Here is a 14,048-nt window from a genome sequence, read left to right on the forward strand (position 1 = left end):
AAACATTTTATCTTTTCTTAAATCTTCTGTATCATTGTATTTCTGTTTGTCACCTCCAGCGGCACCCAGTGCACCAAAGGACTTCAAGGTCCTTGAGGTGACCCGACAGCATGTCCACCTCAGCTGGGAGGCTCCGGAGCACGACGGTGGAAGTCCTTTGACTGGCTACCAGGTGGAAAAACGGGATGTGTCCCGCAAGACCTGGGTTAAGGTACCACACAAATATCTCCTTGCCATGTTGTGCTTATCACATGGTAATTACAGTTCATGTGAGAATTAAACCTGGGCTGGAACCCAATTTTTCTTCTATTAAGTGACGCAGTTGAAATAAACTTAAACTTCTTCTGTTCACCTGTGCATTGTGGTTATACATTCTTGGAAATTTCGTGGTAATATTGGCATATTTTGACTGTTTACATTTAAAGTAATGTTAACATCAGTTGGACTACACAGGAGTGAAGCCACAGTAGGTGAATCAACCGGAAGGAACTCTTTGATATCTGATCATTTAATCTTTATCTTTGTGTTTGGACTCTCAGGTGGTTGCAGGTATCCAGGATCAGGAGTTCACCATCACTGACGTGATCGAAGGCAAGGAGTATCTGTTCCGCGTCACTGCCTGCAACAAGTGTGGCCCAGGAGAGCCGGCATACATTGACGAGCCCGTCAATGTCTCCTCTCCTGCCAGTGAGTCAGACCATGAATGAAATGATTAAAGTAACTCAAATGAAACTTAAAAACCAAATCATTCAAGTCCAAAAAGTGCTAAAAATTGTGAGTTGTTTCACTGTGTCTGCACATTTTGACTAAACATAGTAAAAAAGGTTGGGGTGGAGAATAAAAAATTTCATGTCTGTTTGTTTTCTTTTATTTGTTAGATTTGTTAAAATTATTAATGGAATGTTTTGTTTTTATTTTGTTTTTCCATCTTTTGTTTTTATTTATCTGTTTTGAATGTTGAAGTATGGGTTAATGGAGATGTAAAGACATTGACTCAATTTGTATTTCTCCACAGGCTTACAAAGAGCTCTAGATTGTAGGCTGGTGTCCTTTGCAAACCCAGACTTTCTATTAGTTTGAAACAGGCCTGAGGAACTTTCTGACCACTCTGTATCATTTCCCTTCAGCTGTCCCTGATCCTCCAGAGAACCTGAGGTGGAGAGACAAGTCAGCCAGTGGCATCTACCTGACTTGGGATCCACCAAGGTACGACGGCGGCAGCGGCATCCGGGGCTACAACGTGGAGCGCTGCCAGAGGGGAACTGATAAGTGGGAGCCCTGTGCTGACTTAGTGCCCGAGCTGAAGTGCCAGGTGACGGGGTTGACTGAGGGCCAGTGGTACTCCTACAGAGTCAGAGCCCTGAACCGTCTGGGAGCCAGCGGGCCCTGCAGGGCCACTGATGAGATCCAGGCTGTTGATCCTAAAGGTACCCAGACTTGAAATTCCTTTTCCACTTTGGTCTAGTTCTGTCACATACAGCAGGTATGATAGAGTGGGACTTTAATCATAATTATTTTGACTATCATAAAAAAATTAAATAATAATAATCTGAAATAATCCGTCTATTTCACGTAATATTCAAACTATATTAGCTAACTATGTCTTAGTTGCAGCCCTAACTTGTGTTTATCTTAACCTGTCCAAATAATCAAAACTCAAACCTGATCGCCAGAAATAATCAACAGGGCCAGAAACAACACACTGTGGACAACACATAGTGGCTGGGAAATGTGTGTAATGTGTTCTATTAATGTTTTTGCTGTAATTAAGAAGATTAAATAAACAGTAGTTGACGGCATCTCTAATAAAGTCAACTGTCCCCAAACCTCCTGTTAATTATCTTCTAAACTTCAACTTTCTGACCAAACCTCATCTTTACTGTCCATTTAGAACCTCCAGAGATCCGGCTGGATGCCAAGCTGCTGGCTGGCCTGACCGCCAAGGCTGGAAGCAAGATCGAACTCCCTGCCGAGGTGACGGGTAAGCCTGAGCCCAGGGTGAAGTGGACCAAGGCCGACCTGGTCCTCAAACCAGATGACAGAGTTTCTATAGACACCAAGCCAGGACACTCAACTGTCACAATCTCCAAGACCAAGAGAGATGACAGCTCCACCTACATCATTGAGGCCACCAACAGCAGTGGCCGTGCCACTGCAACTGTGGAGGTCAACATCCTCGGTAAGACAAGTTGACAACGGAGAAAAAAGCTGAATAAAATAGGGTTTGTGGTCATTTTCTTTTCATATCTGGTCATTTAATCCTACAAATATTTTCCTCACACAGATAAGCCTGGTCCTCCGGCTGCCTTTGACATCTCTGAAATCACCAATGAATCCTGCTTCCTGGCCTGGAACCCACCACGTGATGACGGAGGCTCCAGAATCACCAATTACATTGTTGAGCGTCGTGCTGCCGACAGCGAGATCTGGCACCGGCTATCCACAACCATCAAACAGACCACGTACAAAGCAGTGGGCCTGGTGAAGTTCAAGGACTATATCTTCAGAGTGTTTGCTGAGAACCAGTTTGGTGTTGGCCCACCGGCTGAACACCCACCCATCACTGCTAAATACCCCTTCGGTAGGTCACATGCCCATAGGACTGCCCATGCCCATTCTACCTTTCTACCTGACATTTTGGAAGGAAAATCATGCTTCTTTACTTTCTTTTCGAAAGTTAGATTAAATAAATACCAATGAAAGAGCCAGCTAGCTTAGCATAAAGATGGGAAGTAGCCAGTTTCCTGTTCATGCATGCTTCTTCCCAGGTTCAGATAAATAAGTGTTTTCTCTGTCAGGTACAGTGTTTTGGATCAGACTACGGTCAGGGTAGCTGTAACTAACCCCCCCCCCCATCTTGTCCTCAGACACTCCTGGAGCTCCATACAAGCTAGAGCCTTCAGACATTGCCAAGGACTCGCTGACTCTAACATGGTTCGAACCTGATGAAGATGGTGGAAGCCCCATCACTGGCTATTGGGTGGAGAGATATGAACCTGACCATGACAGATGGATCAGGTGCAACAAGGTGCCCATCAAAGACACCAACTACAGGTGAGTCTACCATGCCACTGTTATACACTAGTGCTTCTTGTCTAGATTTCACTGAGTTGATTTGACGGATTTTCCTTTTGCAGAGTCAAAGGTCTTCCCACCAGGAAGAAGTACAAATTCAGAGTCCTGGCTGAGAATCTGGCTGGAACTGGAAAACCCAGCAAGGAGACAGATCCAATCCTCGTCAAAGATCCTATCGGTACAAAATCATTAGCCCTGTGTTAGAAAAATGTTTTATTCTTTTTCTTTTCATTATGATACAATTGTTTACATATAATCCTATACTTATTTTCCTATTAGTGTGTCTTCTGAGAACATTGCTGCAGGCAGCTTTTCCCCATCTGTGTTTGTCAAATGGTTAACCACTGTTTAAAACTGTTCTGTGACTTGGCTGATGGCTGACCATTGTCTAACCCCATTTGGTGACTTATTTTGACAGATGGTTGAAACTGCCATCAACCCAGGAAGCCTTTCTTCATACCAACTAAGCTATAAAATGTTCAGTCTGGGTGTGTCTAGCCAGTGACCTCTCACTCTGCACTCAATGTGCTTAGTGAGAGTTTACTCCTTGTGCAAGTAAAATTGATCTAAACTCTGAAGTTTGTCTATTTGTTAAGGATTTCTCCAACACCCTCTCACTTTAGTTGAGTGTGACCACCTAAAATCCTTTCCATGGTAAAATATAATGGTCGTTGCTCTTCCAGATCCTCCATGGCCTCCTGGTAAACCGACTGTGAAAGACGTGGCTAAGACTTCCTGCTTTCTCATGTGGACCAAACCAGAGCACGATGGTGGCGCAAAGATCGATGGCTACGTCATTGAGATGCTGAAGAGTGGTACCATGGATTGGATTCGTGTGGCAGAGAATGTCAGCCTCTTGGAGTACTTCCTGAAGGGCCTGATGGAGAAACAGGAGTACTCATTCAGGGTCCGAGCCTTCAACGTGGCTGGAGAGAGCGAACCGAGTGAGCCCAGTGACCCAGTGCTCTGCAAGGAGAGACTCAGTAAGAAAAGTTGATACTTAGTCAAATACAGTGGGTACGGAAAGTATTCAGACCCCTTTAAATTTTTCACTCTTTGTGTCATTGCAGCCATTTGCCAAAATCAAAAAAGTTCATTTTATTTCTCATTAATGTACACTCAGCACCCCATCTTGACAGAAAAAAACAGAAATGTAGAAATTTTTGCAAATTTATTAAAAAATAAAAACTGAATACTGAAACTAAACTGAATACTGAAACTAAAATAACACTCTGCATCTCCACAGACCCTCCCTCAGCTCCTCGCTGGTTGGATGTGGTCAGCATCTGTAGGAACAGTGCCGACTTGAAGTGGACAGTCCCCGAGCGTGATGGAGGCTCACCTATCACCAACTACGTGGTGGAGAAGCGTGACGTTAGGCGTAAAGGCTGGCAGGCCGTGGACACCACAGTGAAGGAGCTCAAGTGCACTGTGTCGCCACTCAACGAAGGATCCCTGTACGTGTTTCGCGTCGCTGCAGAGAATGCCGTGGGCGTTGGTCCGTTCTGCGAGCTGGAGGACTCCGTGCTGGCCAAAGACACCTTTAGTAAGTAGGAGGGTAGTCCTAGTTATTTACAGTGTAGATGAAAATTTTGTACATTAAAGATGATTTTATTGCTGAATTGTCTCTTGGTCAATGTCAAACGTTTTGTGTTATTTCAGCTACTCCTGGACCGCCGTATGCCCTTACTGTCAATGCTGTGACCAAGAGATACGTGGACCTGCAGTGGGAAGCACCTAAAAATGATGGAGGCAGGCCCATCCTCAGGTTGTCTTCTTTTTTAGCTAAGTCTTTGCTGGCAAGATAGTTCAACATCAAACAAAAGGAAAAAACAACTCTTCCATTTGTTACCAACTCTTCCATTTGTTTGTGCCCTCCTCTTGATGGAATCATTTGGAGCTCTGTGGCCATTTTTCAGTCTCTCATTTCTCCCATTACCTATTTCTGCATAAGGACGATGTGGTCACAGCAATTCCGAACCCTGCAGTAGCAATACTTTTCGCTACTTCCTTAAAAGAACTTTTCTAAATGCTGCAAACTGTGTGTCAACAAAATATTAGTAAAATTATCTAAATGAAGTAAAATATACCTCACTGTAGCAGTTCAGGATTCATTTTCCACTGCATGCATTCTTCTGTATTGAAAGTTTCAAATGTATTGGCAGCAGGTCAAGTATGAAGGTGTGTTTACCAGTACATTCACCCTGCAGGTATTCCATTGAGAAGAAAGAGAGGCTTGGAACTCGCTGGGTGAAATGTGGGAAGACCTCAGGTCCAGACTGTAAGTACAGAGTGACAGATGTCATTGAGGGAACAGAGGTTCAGTTCCAGGTCTGTGCTGAGAACGAGGCTGGTATTGGGCACCCGAGTGAACCCACAGAGCTCCTCACCATCGAAGATCCAACAGGTTAGCCTATTATCAGAAATCATGTGAAGTGTAAATCATTTAGGGATTTAGTGAGGGATTTGTTGGGTTGCTATGTAAACTGACTTGAGATGATGTTATTGTAATTTGGCGCTATACAGATAAAACTGAATCAAACTGAAATTAAATTGAATTTAGAGTTTGATTGCATCTGTACTCTGTTCTTAAGGTGTCCCATCACCTCCCATGGAATTGCATGTGACTGGAGCCAGCCGTGACTTCCTGTCTATCGCCTGGAAACCTCCACAGAGGGATGGTGGCTGCCCCATCACCGGCTACCACATCGAGATGTGTGAAGCTGGGACAGAGAAGTGGATGAGGGTCAATTCCCGCCCAGTGAAGGAGCTGAAGTATCGTGTGCAGGAGGGTTTGGTCCCTGAGAAGGAATACATCCTGAGAGTGAGGGCCATCAACACCGTCGGGGTCAGCGAGCCCTCTGACATCTCAGAGAATGTTGTTGCCAAAGACCCTGACTGTAAGAATGTCTAATCCTGTCCTTAAAGTGTCTTGTTTCAGCCTTCTGTAAATCACTGGACGGTTATGTGAGCATGATGGTGCCTGTACCTAGGTAATCCAGCGCTGGACTTCCATACTTTGGACCTGGTTGTTGTGGAAACAGAGAAGCTGCATATTCCAGTTCCCTTCAGAGCTGTCCCCTCACCCAAAGTCACCTGGCACAAAGATGGCAAGGAGCTGAAGGCTGACGAACACTTTGCCTTCAGGTCAGTCATTAGTCCAAATGTTTATTTTCCATCTGGATCTGAATTCAGGAAGAGAAATAAAAGTGTTTCCACTCAGACTGAAGATCACAATCAAACTGGATGCACCAACTATTCTTTTAGGCAAGGCAAGGCAAGGCAAGGCAAATTTATTTGTATAGCATCATTCATACACTACGCAATTCAAAGTGCTTTACAAGGCATGAAATGTTCTGGTTCTGGGAACACACAGTAGACCTGTCCCAGATGACCTGAGGGGTCTTGAAACCTCATAGGGAACTAATACATCTTGAATATATTTTGGTCTACAACCACTTTATAAACTAGCAATAAGATTTTAAAATCTATCCTTTGACTAACGGGAAGCCAGCAGTTTCACTAATTCTTCCACTGAGGTTGGTTGTTTATTGTCTGTAAACATCATTTAACCAACTTAGATAGATCAAAGACTTTCACCTGTGCACAGAGCCTGTCCAGTCTGTTGGTGACAAATTGGAATATTAACCATCACCTTGTCCCAGAGTGTGGTGTGGTGTCATCAAATTTCAAATGTGAGAATGTTTGTGTTCCACAGGAAGGAGTATACGTCCTGTCATCTGGAGGTTGAGAGCAGCGTTCATGCTGATGCTGGAGTGTATAAGGTGACTCTGGAGAACAACCTGGGAGCCGCCAGCGCCACCATTAACGTCAAAGTCATCGGTACTCAGTCACATACATCCACGTTTTATATCATGTAGAAATGAGCAGCCGGTTATTTTTTAACCCATCTCTGTTTTTATGTCTTCAGGTCTTCCTGGACCCTGTAAGGAAATTGTGGCCTCTGAGATCACAAAGAGTTCCTGTAAAGTATCCTGGGATCCTCCTGACTATGATGGCGGGACACCGATTCTTCACTACATCCTGCAGGTCTGAGATGGCAGCATGTTGTTAGTTCTCAGCTGCAACTATGCCTTTAAATCTGACGTCAGAGCCTATGAGTCTCCACTGTGCTGGAGAAAACTGATATTTTACTGGTTCATTTGTTTTTGCATGTGCAGCGGCGTGAGGCTGGCAGAAGGACGTACATAAATGTGATGTCTGGAGAGAACAAGGTGAGCTGGACCATAAAAGATCTCATCCCCAATGGAGAGTACTACTTCAGAGTCCAGGCCGTCAACAAAGTCGGAGGAGGAGAGTTCATTGAGCTCCGCAACCCAGTTATTGCTGAGGACCAGAAACGTAGGGATCTTCACACTTCCTGTTTGATTTAATGCCAGCCGATCAGTTTACTTAGTGGTTATGGAAAATCTATTATGAAAATTTGTCCTGAGGTGGATGTCTTTATTTGGAAAGTATTGAATCTGTTATGTCTTGGAAGCCTTTATAATATCATTTCTCTGATGAATGAAAAACAGAGATTTTTAAGAATAATTGTGACTGAAATCCACCTCTCTTCCCAGATGCTCCTGACCCTCCAGTGGACGTGGAAACCCACAGCCCAACATCTGGCAGTGTTACTCTGACCTGGAAGCCTCCAATGTACGATGGCGGCTCCAAGATTATGGGCTACATCCTGGAGAAGCAACAGAAGGGTACAGACAAGTGGGAGAGGTGCAATGACTTTTTGGTGCCCGTCACGTCCTACACTGTCAAAGGGCTGACGGAGGGCAAGAGCTACACTTTCAGAGTCAAAGCCGAAAACGCTGCAGGAGTCAGTGAGCCGTCACGCAACACACCATTCGTCAAGGCCTCAGACGTCATTGGTAAGGATGTCAGCTCTTTACAATAGAATAAAATAGATTGCCAGGGATGATACTAGAATTTCCTGAGAAAAAGTAGAAAAATCTATAAACATTTGGAAGCAATTCTGCTATAAAAAAAAGGTTTACAGGCTATGTGGCTCTTGGTAAAGTTCTCCCTCTACAGAAAGCAGATGATTTGTAGAGAATCTAAGGGCACTTAGATAGACAGAATCAGTCTTTACTTGATACAAAATACATATAAAAATTCAATTTTTTCTTTCATTTACTTTTTACTCTGTAACCGTCCTGTTTTTGACTGTTACCTTTCTTCACACACTCTTTCAGATCCTCCAAAGGTCTTCCTAAGTGGCAGTCTACAGTCCGGTCTCAGCGTGAAGCGAGGCTACCACATCTGCCTGGATGCTAACATTTCTGGCTCACCATACCCTGAGATCACCTGGTACTGGAACAACCAGGTGATCCGTCCTGAGCCTCTCCGCAAGAGGCCCGAAAGACCCCTGAGGAAGAAGGTGGAGAAGAAAGAGGCAGAGGCAGAGAAGAAGGAGGTGAAGGCAGGAGAGGAGAAGAAAGAGGAGGACAAGGAGGAGGTGCCAGAGGTGGAGGTGGAGGAGGTCGACTACCCAACGATAAATGAGCGTCTGTCCATTGACAACAGCCACAAGGGCATGTCCTGTGTTGTCATCAAAGACTCCTTCCGCGCCGACCATGGCGTCTACATGGTGAAGGTGGAGAATGACCATGGTATCTCCTCAGCAACCTGTGAGGTCAACGTGCTTGGTGAGAACTATGTTCTGTTTTCTGGTATATGTACACAGATAGGTGAGAGACTGAAGTAGGTTCAGCTGTGTTGAGATCTGGTGACTATGACATTAGTGTAGAGTGTATGATTCCTATTATTTTTATACTCATGGAACCATTGAGTGAGCCCTCATACCGATATCCAGTGACTCTTCAGTCTAACGGCACAAATGGACTCTAACCCCTACACAGTATAACAGTCCCAAGATCACTGTCAGGGTCGACATCCAGGTTTATCTTTAATTTTTCACCCATTTTTATCTTTAAAGACTATAAATTAATAAAATGAGGTTAAACAACAATAATACAAATGTTGTAATCCTAAAGAATTAATATAGCAGAAGCAGAATTCCTTACACAAACCATAATTAAAGATTCAGAAGAAAAAGAAAAAAATTTGTTAATTGACAAAAGCCATATTTGAATGATAACTTTGTTGCTGGGAATTTATATTTGTCATAAGGTTATTATTAAAACGACAACCCCTTCGTGTGTGCAGATACACCTGGCCCACCGGTGAACTTCAGATTTGAGGAAGTACGGAAGAACTCTGTGATCTGCATGTGGGATCCTCCATTGGATGATGGTGGCAGTGAGATCCTCAACTACATTCTGGAGAAGAAGGACAACTCGAAGCTGGAGATCGGCTGGAGCTGTGTCACCTCCACCCTGAGAGGATGCCGCTACTTGGTGCCCAAACTCGTTGAGAAGAAGGAGTACCTTTTCAGGGTCATGGCAGAGAACAAATATGGTGCCGGTCCTCCAGTTGTCTCCAAACCACTCATTGCCAAGAATCCTTTTGGTAGGATATTTTTAATTATTCCTCCCTGTGTGCACTGGACTGGGTTTATATGTATTTGTTGTTGTTGCTTGTTTTTGCTTTCAGTGATACAGAAGTGGAATAAAATATTGCATGGCATTAAGAAGACACGGGGGAGGTGGTGGTGGGGACACACACACACACTGTGTTCATTGTAGTTGCTCATTTAGTCGTTCTCACCATCAGCTTTAGTGGCCAAATATGTTTGAGTTTGAGTACAGTGGCTCTGTAGGTAACTGCTGTCTGTTGTCCAGACAAAGATGACAGTCATGATTAACTGTTAATCTGAACTGAACTGAGAAACTCTCCTTATCCTGTTGGTTTTGGTACGGTTTACTGCCGTCCAGAGGGCAGGAGTTCAAACTGTGTTTTAAATGAGTCTATAGTAATTTATATAATTAATAACTGACATCAATTACCAACATGCTAAACACTGTCTTTAACAAGCTATGTAATCAAATATAATTGCTTTGATGTCACGTTCAGGTTTTTTTCATATCCTGTTCTGTCCCTTCATCCACCCTAGACCCTCCTGAAGCTCCTGATCAGCCACAGGCCACTGACCTCACAGCCCAGAGCATGCAGGTCACCTGGAACGAGCCCAGTGACAATGGCAGCCCTATCGTGGGATACTGGGTGGAGCGCCGTGAGATCAACAGCTCACACTGGACACGTGTCAACAGGTGAGGAAACACAACAAAACTTTGTATCTGAAAAACTCATAATGTGTGGGGGAAATCAAAGCATATTGCAGCTGTTTTGGCAGAAATAATTTTGTTTGTATGATGTCCCTTTTCTTGCCTGGTCCTCAGGAGCATTGTCCCCAACACTAAGCTGGATGTTGAAGGTCTTCTGGAGGGGATGACTTACATCTTCAGGGTGGCAGCTGAAAACCAGGCCGGCCTTGGAAAGTTTAGTGTCCCATCTGAGCCCAGGACAGCCCAGTGTCCAATCTGTACGTAGATCTTTCTAAACTCTGGTTCTGTCTTCAATATTTCTATATTTTTGGAATATAATTCCAACTAATACTTGGTTATCATAACTAGTCATTTTCATGTTGTCTCTAAAATAGCTTTAAAATATTTAGAACTGTTGAAATGCTGCTACATGTGAACAGGATCATCCTGAAGGGATACTTAGGTTGTTGGACATACTGCGCTCAGCATAAATGAGTACAACCCTTTGAAAAGTAAGATTTTAATCAATATATCAATGACAAAACTGAGTTTTATAGAACATTTTTAGCTCATTACATGAAAGTAGGTTTAATAAGGTTAAGTAAGGTTAATAATATAACTTAGATTACAAAATCTTCAGTTTTACTACAATAAGTTGATGCAAAAGTGAATACACCCCACAACAAAAACTACTACATCTACTATTTTGTATGACCTTTGTGATTTTTAAGGACAGCACCAAGTCTTTGTGGGCATGGAATGAACAAGCTGGCGACATATTGCAACATCTATCTTTTTCCATTCTTAAAGAATGACCTCTTTTAGAGCCTGGATGCTGGATGGAGAGTGATGCTCAACTTGTCTCTTCAGAATTCCCCGTAGGTGCTTGATTGGGTCCAGATCAGGAAACATGCTTTCACCCTGATCTTCTTCAGAAAGGCGACAGTGGCCTTAGATGTGTTTTGGATCATTGTCACGTTGGAAAAGTGCATGATGACCAAGGGCACAGAGTGATAGTAGTATCTTCTCTTTCAATATAGGGCAGCGCATATGTGAATTCATGATAGCACCAGTGAAATGCAGCACCCCAACACCAGCAGCACTCATACAGCCCCAGAGAAGGACACCACCACTACCACTGTAGGCACCATCCATTTTTCGTTGTACTCCTCATATTTGCAACACCATACAGTTTTAAAGCCATCAGTTCCAAAAACATTTATCTTGGTCTCCTCACTCTAGAGTACAGAGTCCCCGTAGTCTTAATCTTTTTTCAGCAAAGGACCTGGCAAGTTCTAGACAGGCTTTTCTTTTGTTTATGGGCTTTAGGAGAGGCTTCCTATGTGGGCAACACTCATGCGTTCCATTCCTCTGCAGTGTTCCCCATATTGTGTCACAGGAAGCAGACACCCCAGTTTGGCTTTCTACTTCTTTAGCCAACTGCAGTGAACTTGCATTGCGATTTTCTTCAACCCTTCTCATCCAAAGAAGCTCCATTTGAGGTGTTAACTTCCATGGAGGGCGTGGACGTCTCTGCAAGATTGTTGCAGTTCCGTCTGCTACAGTATTCTGACTGATAAGTGAAGCTTTGCAGATCTTTTTGTAGCCTTCATCTTTGTTTTGTAAAGAAATTATTTTCTTTCTCAGATCTTCTGACATTTCTCTTCCATGTGGTGCCATTGCTGACAGCGTGAAATGGGAAGGGCTTTTCTTTAAGTAATGCCCTTTTATAGTCAACTGTCCGCTCTACACCTGTTTAATGAATAATTAGACTCACCTGTGGTTTAATTCGTGTTAATTAGGATTTTGTTGTCTTAAAAACTTAGTTTTGCACCTAAGACTTTCATCGGGGTCTATTCATTTTTGCAACATGGTCTAGGAAAAATATTTTTTTGTTTGTGCAAATTAACAAATCTTGTTTGCAATCAACGGCCTGGATTTGTGGAAGTATTTTGTTGTATAGTGTCCCATAGAAAATGTTGATTCCAAAAGGAAAGGAAAAGTTTTCTGACAAATCTATTGGGGTGTACTCATTTATGCTGAGAACTGTATAGTCAGTCTCAGAGTTAACAGCTCTCCCCCGTGTGTATTTGTGACACTGTAGTACCTCCTGGACCTCCAGTCGCCCGAGTGGTGGCAACCACCAGTTCCTGTATCGAAGTGGAGTGGGACCCACCCGTTGACACTGGTGGAGGAGAGATTCTCGGATACCACGTGGATAAGGTCAGATCATCAGGTCCCCCTTAATATGTTTTCAGCCTTACTCCCATTATCCTGTCTTGTCACTGGTGCAGTTTCACATTTGTTAAATCAGATGTTCTTAACTCAAACTGTCTTGATTTCAGTTCAAAGTAATGTTTCTTTGTCTTGTGGTGCTCCACAGCTCATGGCTGGTACCAAAGACTGGTCCAGGTCTACAGAGCGTCCCTGGAGGACCCGGGCCTTCACTGTCTATGGAGTACGTGAAGGGGCCAAGTACCAAGTTAGAGTCATAGCGTGCAATGATGCTGGAGAGGGAACACCGGGATTCACAGAAGCTGTCTTTGTCAGGAATCCTGCAGGTCAGCCAGAATGAGCAAACATGACATTGGGATTTAATGAAAACAAATGTTGGTGCTGATGCTAATTCCATAGTGTGCTTCATTGTTCACTTCTTTCTATGCTTGCTGATTGCTCTCCACAGAGATACCAGTAATTGAAATGGACCTATCCATCAGGGCTGGCATGGTTATCAGAGCTGGAGAGACACTTCGTATTCCGGCTAAGGTAACTGGTAAACCGTACCCAGCCATTACCTGGACAAAGGATGATGGCAGACCCGACAAAGACCGCGTGGAGATCCTCACAGAGGGTGAAGAAAGCATTCTTTCAATCAATAATGTCCAGAGAAAGGACTGCGGCAAGTACCAGATCAGTGCTTGCAACCCCAGTGGTGTCAAGAATGCCTGGTCCAGAGTGGAGGTTGTGGGTGAGTGGAAATTGGGGAAATCCAGGCATGACTTGATATAAGCTATAAGTCATGACTTTCACTTTCACTTTCACTAAAACTCACTCATTTATAAGTAATCATCACTGTTAGTTATCAGTAAACACAGAGGGGTAATGTTGTGCTTTCAGATGTCCCTGGACTAGTCACAGATCTAAAGCCTGTTGTCATCACTCGCAAAATGATCTTCCTGAATTGGGACGACCCCAAGGATGATGGAGGCAGTGAGCTGACAGGCTTCCTTGTGGAGAGGAGAGACGCTAACAAGAATATATGGAGGCAACCAGTTGAAACCATTTCATCCAAGTGTGAATGTGTGGGGATCTCAGAAGGACAGGAGTACTACTTCCGTGTTATGGCTAAGAACAAGTATGGCGTGGGCCCGCCTGTTGAGATAGGACCCTTTAAAGCTGTGGATCCACAGTGTAGGTCTTAAAATTAGGTCTTGATTTTGATTCACAAATTTTGTACTTAAAATTAATCATTGCTTTGGTGGTTCTGCAGGCCCACCATCATACCCCGAGAAGTTCCACTACACTGAGCGCACTAAAGACTCCATCACATTCACCTGGAAGCCACCTCGTAATGACGGCGGCAGCCCCATCCTTGGCTACATTGTGGAGAAGAAGAGGCAGGACAAGCAGGCTTTTGAGCCCTGCAACACAGAACTCTGCCCTGATCTGACCATGACTGTGGAGGGCCTGGATGAGGACTGGATGTATGAGTTCAGGATCAAGTGCGTCAACTCAATAGGAGAGAGTGAGCCATCCATCCCATTTGGTGTGATTATCAAAGATGATGAAGGT

At 43.8% G+C, this 14,048-nt stretch overlaps 1 protein-coding gene across 9 annotated transcripts in view; it reads left to right on the top strand.

The window, feature by feature from the left end:
- Positions 1-14,048, top strand: part of LOC113123841 (titin-like) — a 218,002-nt gene that overhangs the window by 111,680 nt on the left and 92,274 nt on the right. For all 9 annotated transcript variants that reach the window (XM_026296157.2, XM_026296164.2, XM_026296162.2 and 6 more), the window contains 26 exons: positions 60-211; positions 540-687; positions 1,128-1,427; positions 1,892-2,179; positions 2,285-2,581; positions 2,868-3,054; positions 3,138-3,253; positions 3,759-4,058; positions 4,322-4,621; positions 4,738-4,843; positions 5,286-5,482; positions 5,670-5,975; positions 6,069-6,222; positions 6,794-6,918; positions 7,007-7,125; positions 7,257-7,437; positions 7,659-7,961; positions 8,286-8,738; positions 9,259-9,561; positions 10,106-10,262; positions 10,392-10,534; positions 12,361-12,479; positions 12,640-12,817; positions 12,940-13,224; positions 13,374-13,667; positions 13,747-14,046. In XM_026296157.2, the coding sequence (XP_026151942.1) occupies positions 60-211; positions 540-687; positions 1,128-1,427; positions 1,892-2,179; positions 2,285-2,581; positions 2,868-3,054; positions 3,138-3,253; positions 3,759-4,058; positions 4,322-4,621; positions 4,738-4,843; positions 5,286-5,482; positions 5,670-5,975; positions 6,069-6,222; positions 6,794-6,918; positions 7,007-7,125; positions 7,257-7,437; positions 7,659-7,961; positions 8,286-8,738; positions 9,259-9,561; positions 10,106-10,262; positions 10,392-10,534; positions 12,361-12,479; positions 12,640-12,817; positions 12,940-13,224; positions 13,374-13,667; positions 13,747-14,046 (5,811 nt within the window). The remainder of the gene's footprint in view (positions 1-59; positions 212-539; positions 688-1,127; positions 1,428-1,891; positions 2,180-2,284; positions 2,582-2,867; positions 3,055-3,137; positions 3,254-3,758; positions 4,059-4,321; positions 4,622-4,737; positions 4,844-5,285; positions 5,483-5,669; positions 5,976-6,068; positions 6,223-6,793; positions 6,919-7,006; positions 7,126-7,256; positions 7,438-7,658; positions 7,962-8,285; positions 8,739-9,258; positions 9,562-10,105; positions 10,263-10,391; positions 10,535-12,360; positions 12,480-12,639; positions 12,818-12,939; positions 13,225-13,373; positions 13,668-13,746; positions 14,047-14,048) is intronic.

This window comes from Mastacembelus armatus, chromosome 21 (genome assembly GCF_900324485.2).
Source record: "Mastacembelus armatus chromosome 21, fMasArm1.2, whole genome shotgun sequence".
In the NCBI taxonomy this organism is placed as follows: Eukaryota; Metazoa; Chordata; class Actinopteri; order Synbranchiformes; family Mastacembelidae; genus Mastacembelus; species Mastacembelus armatus.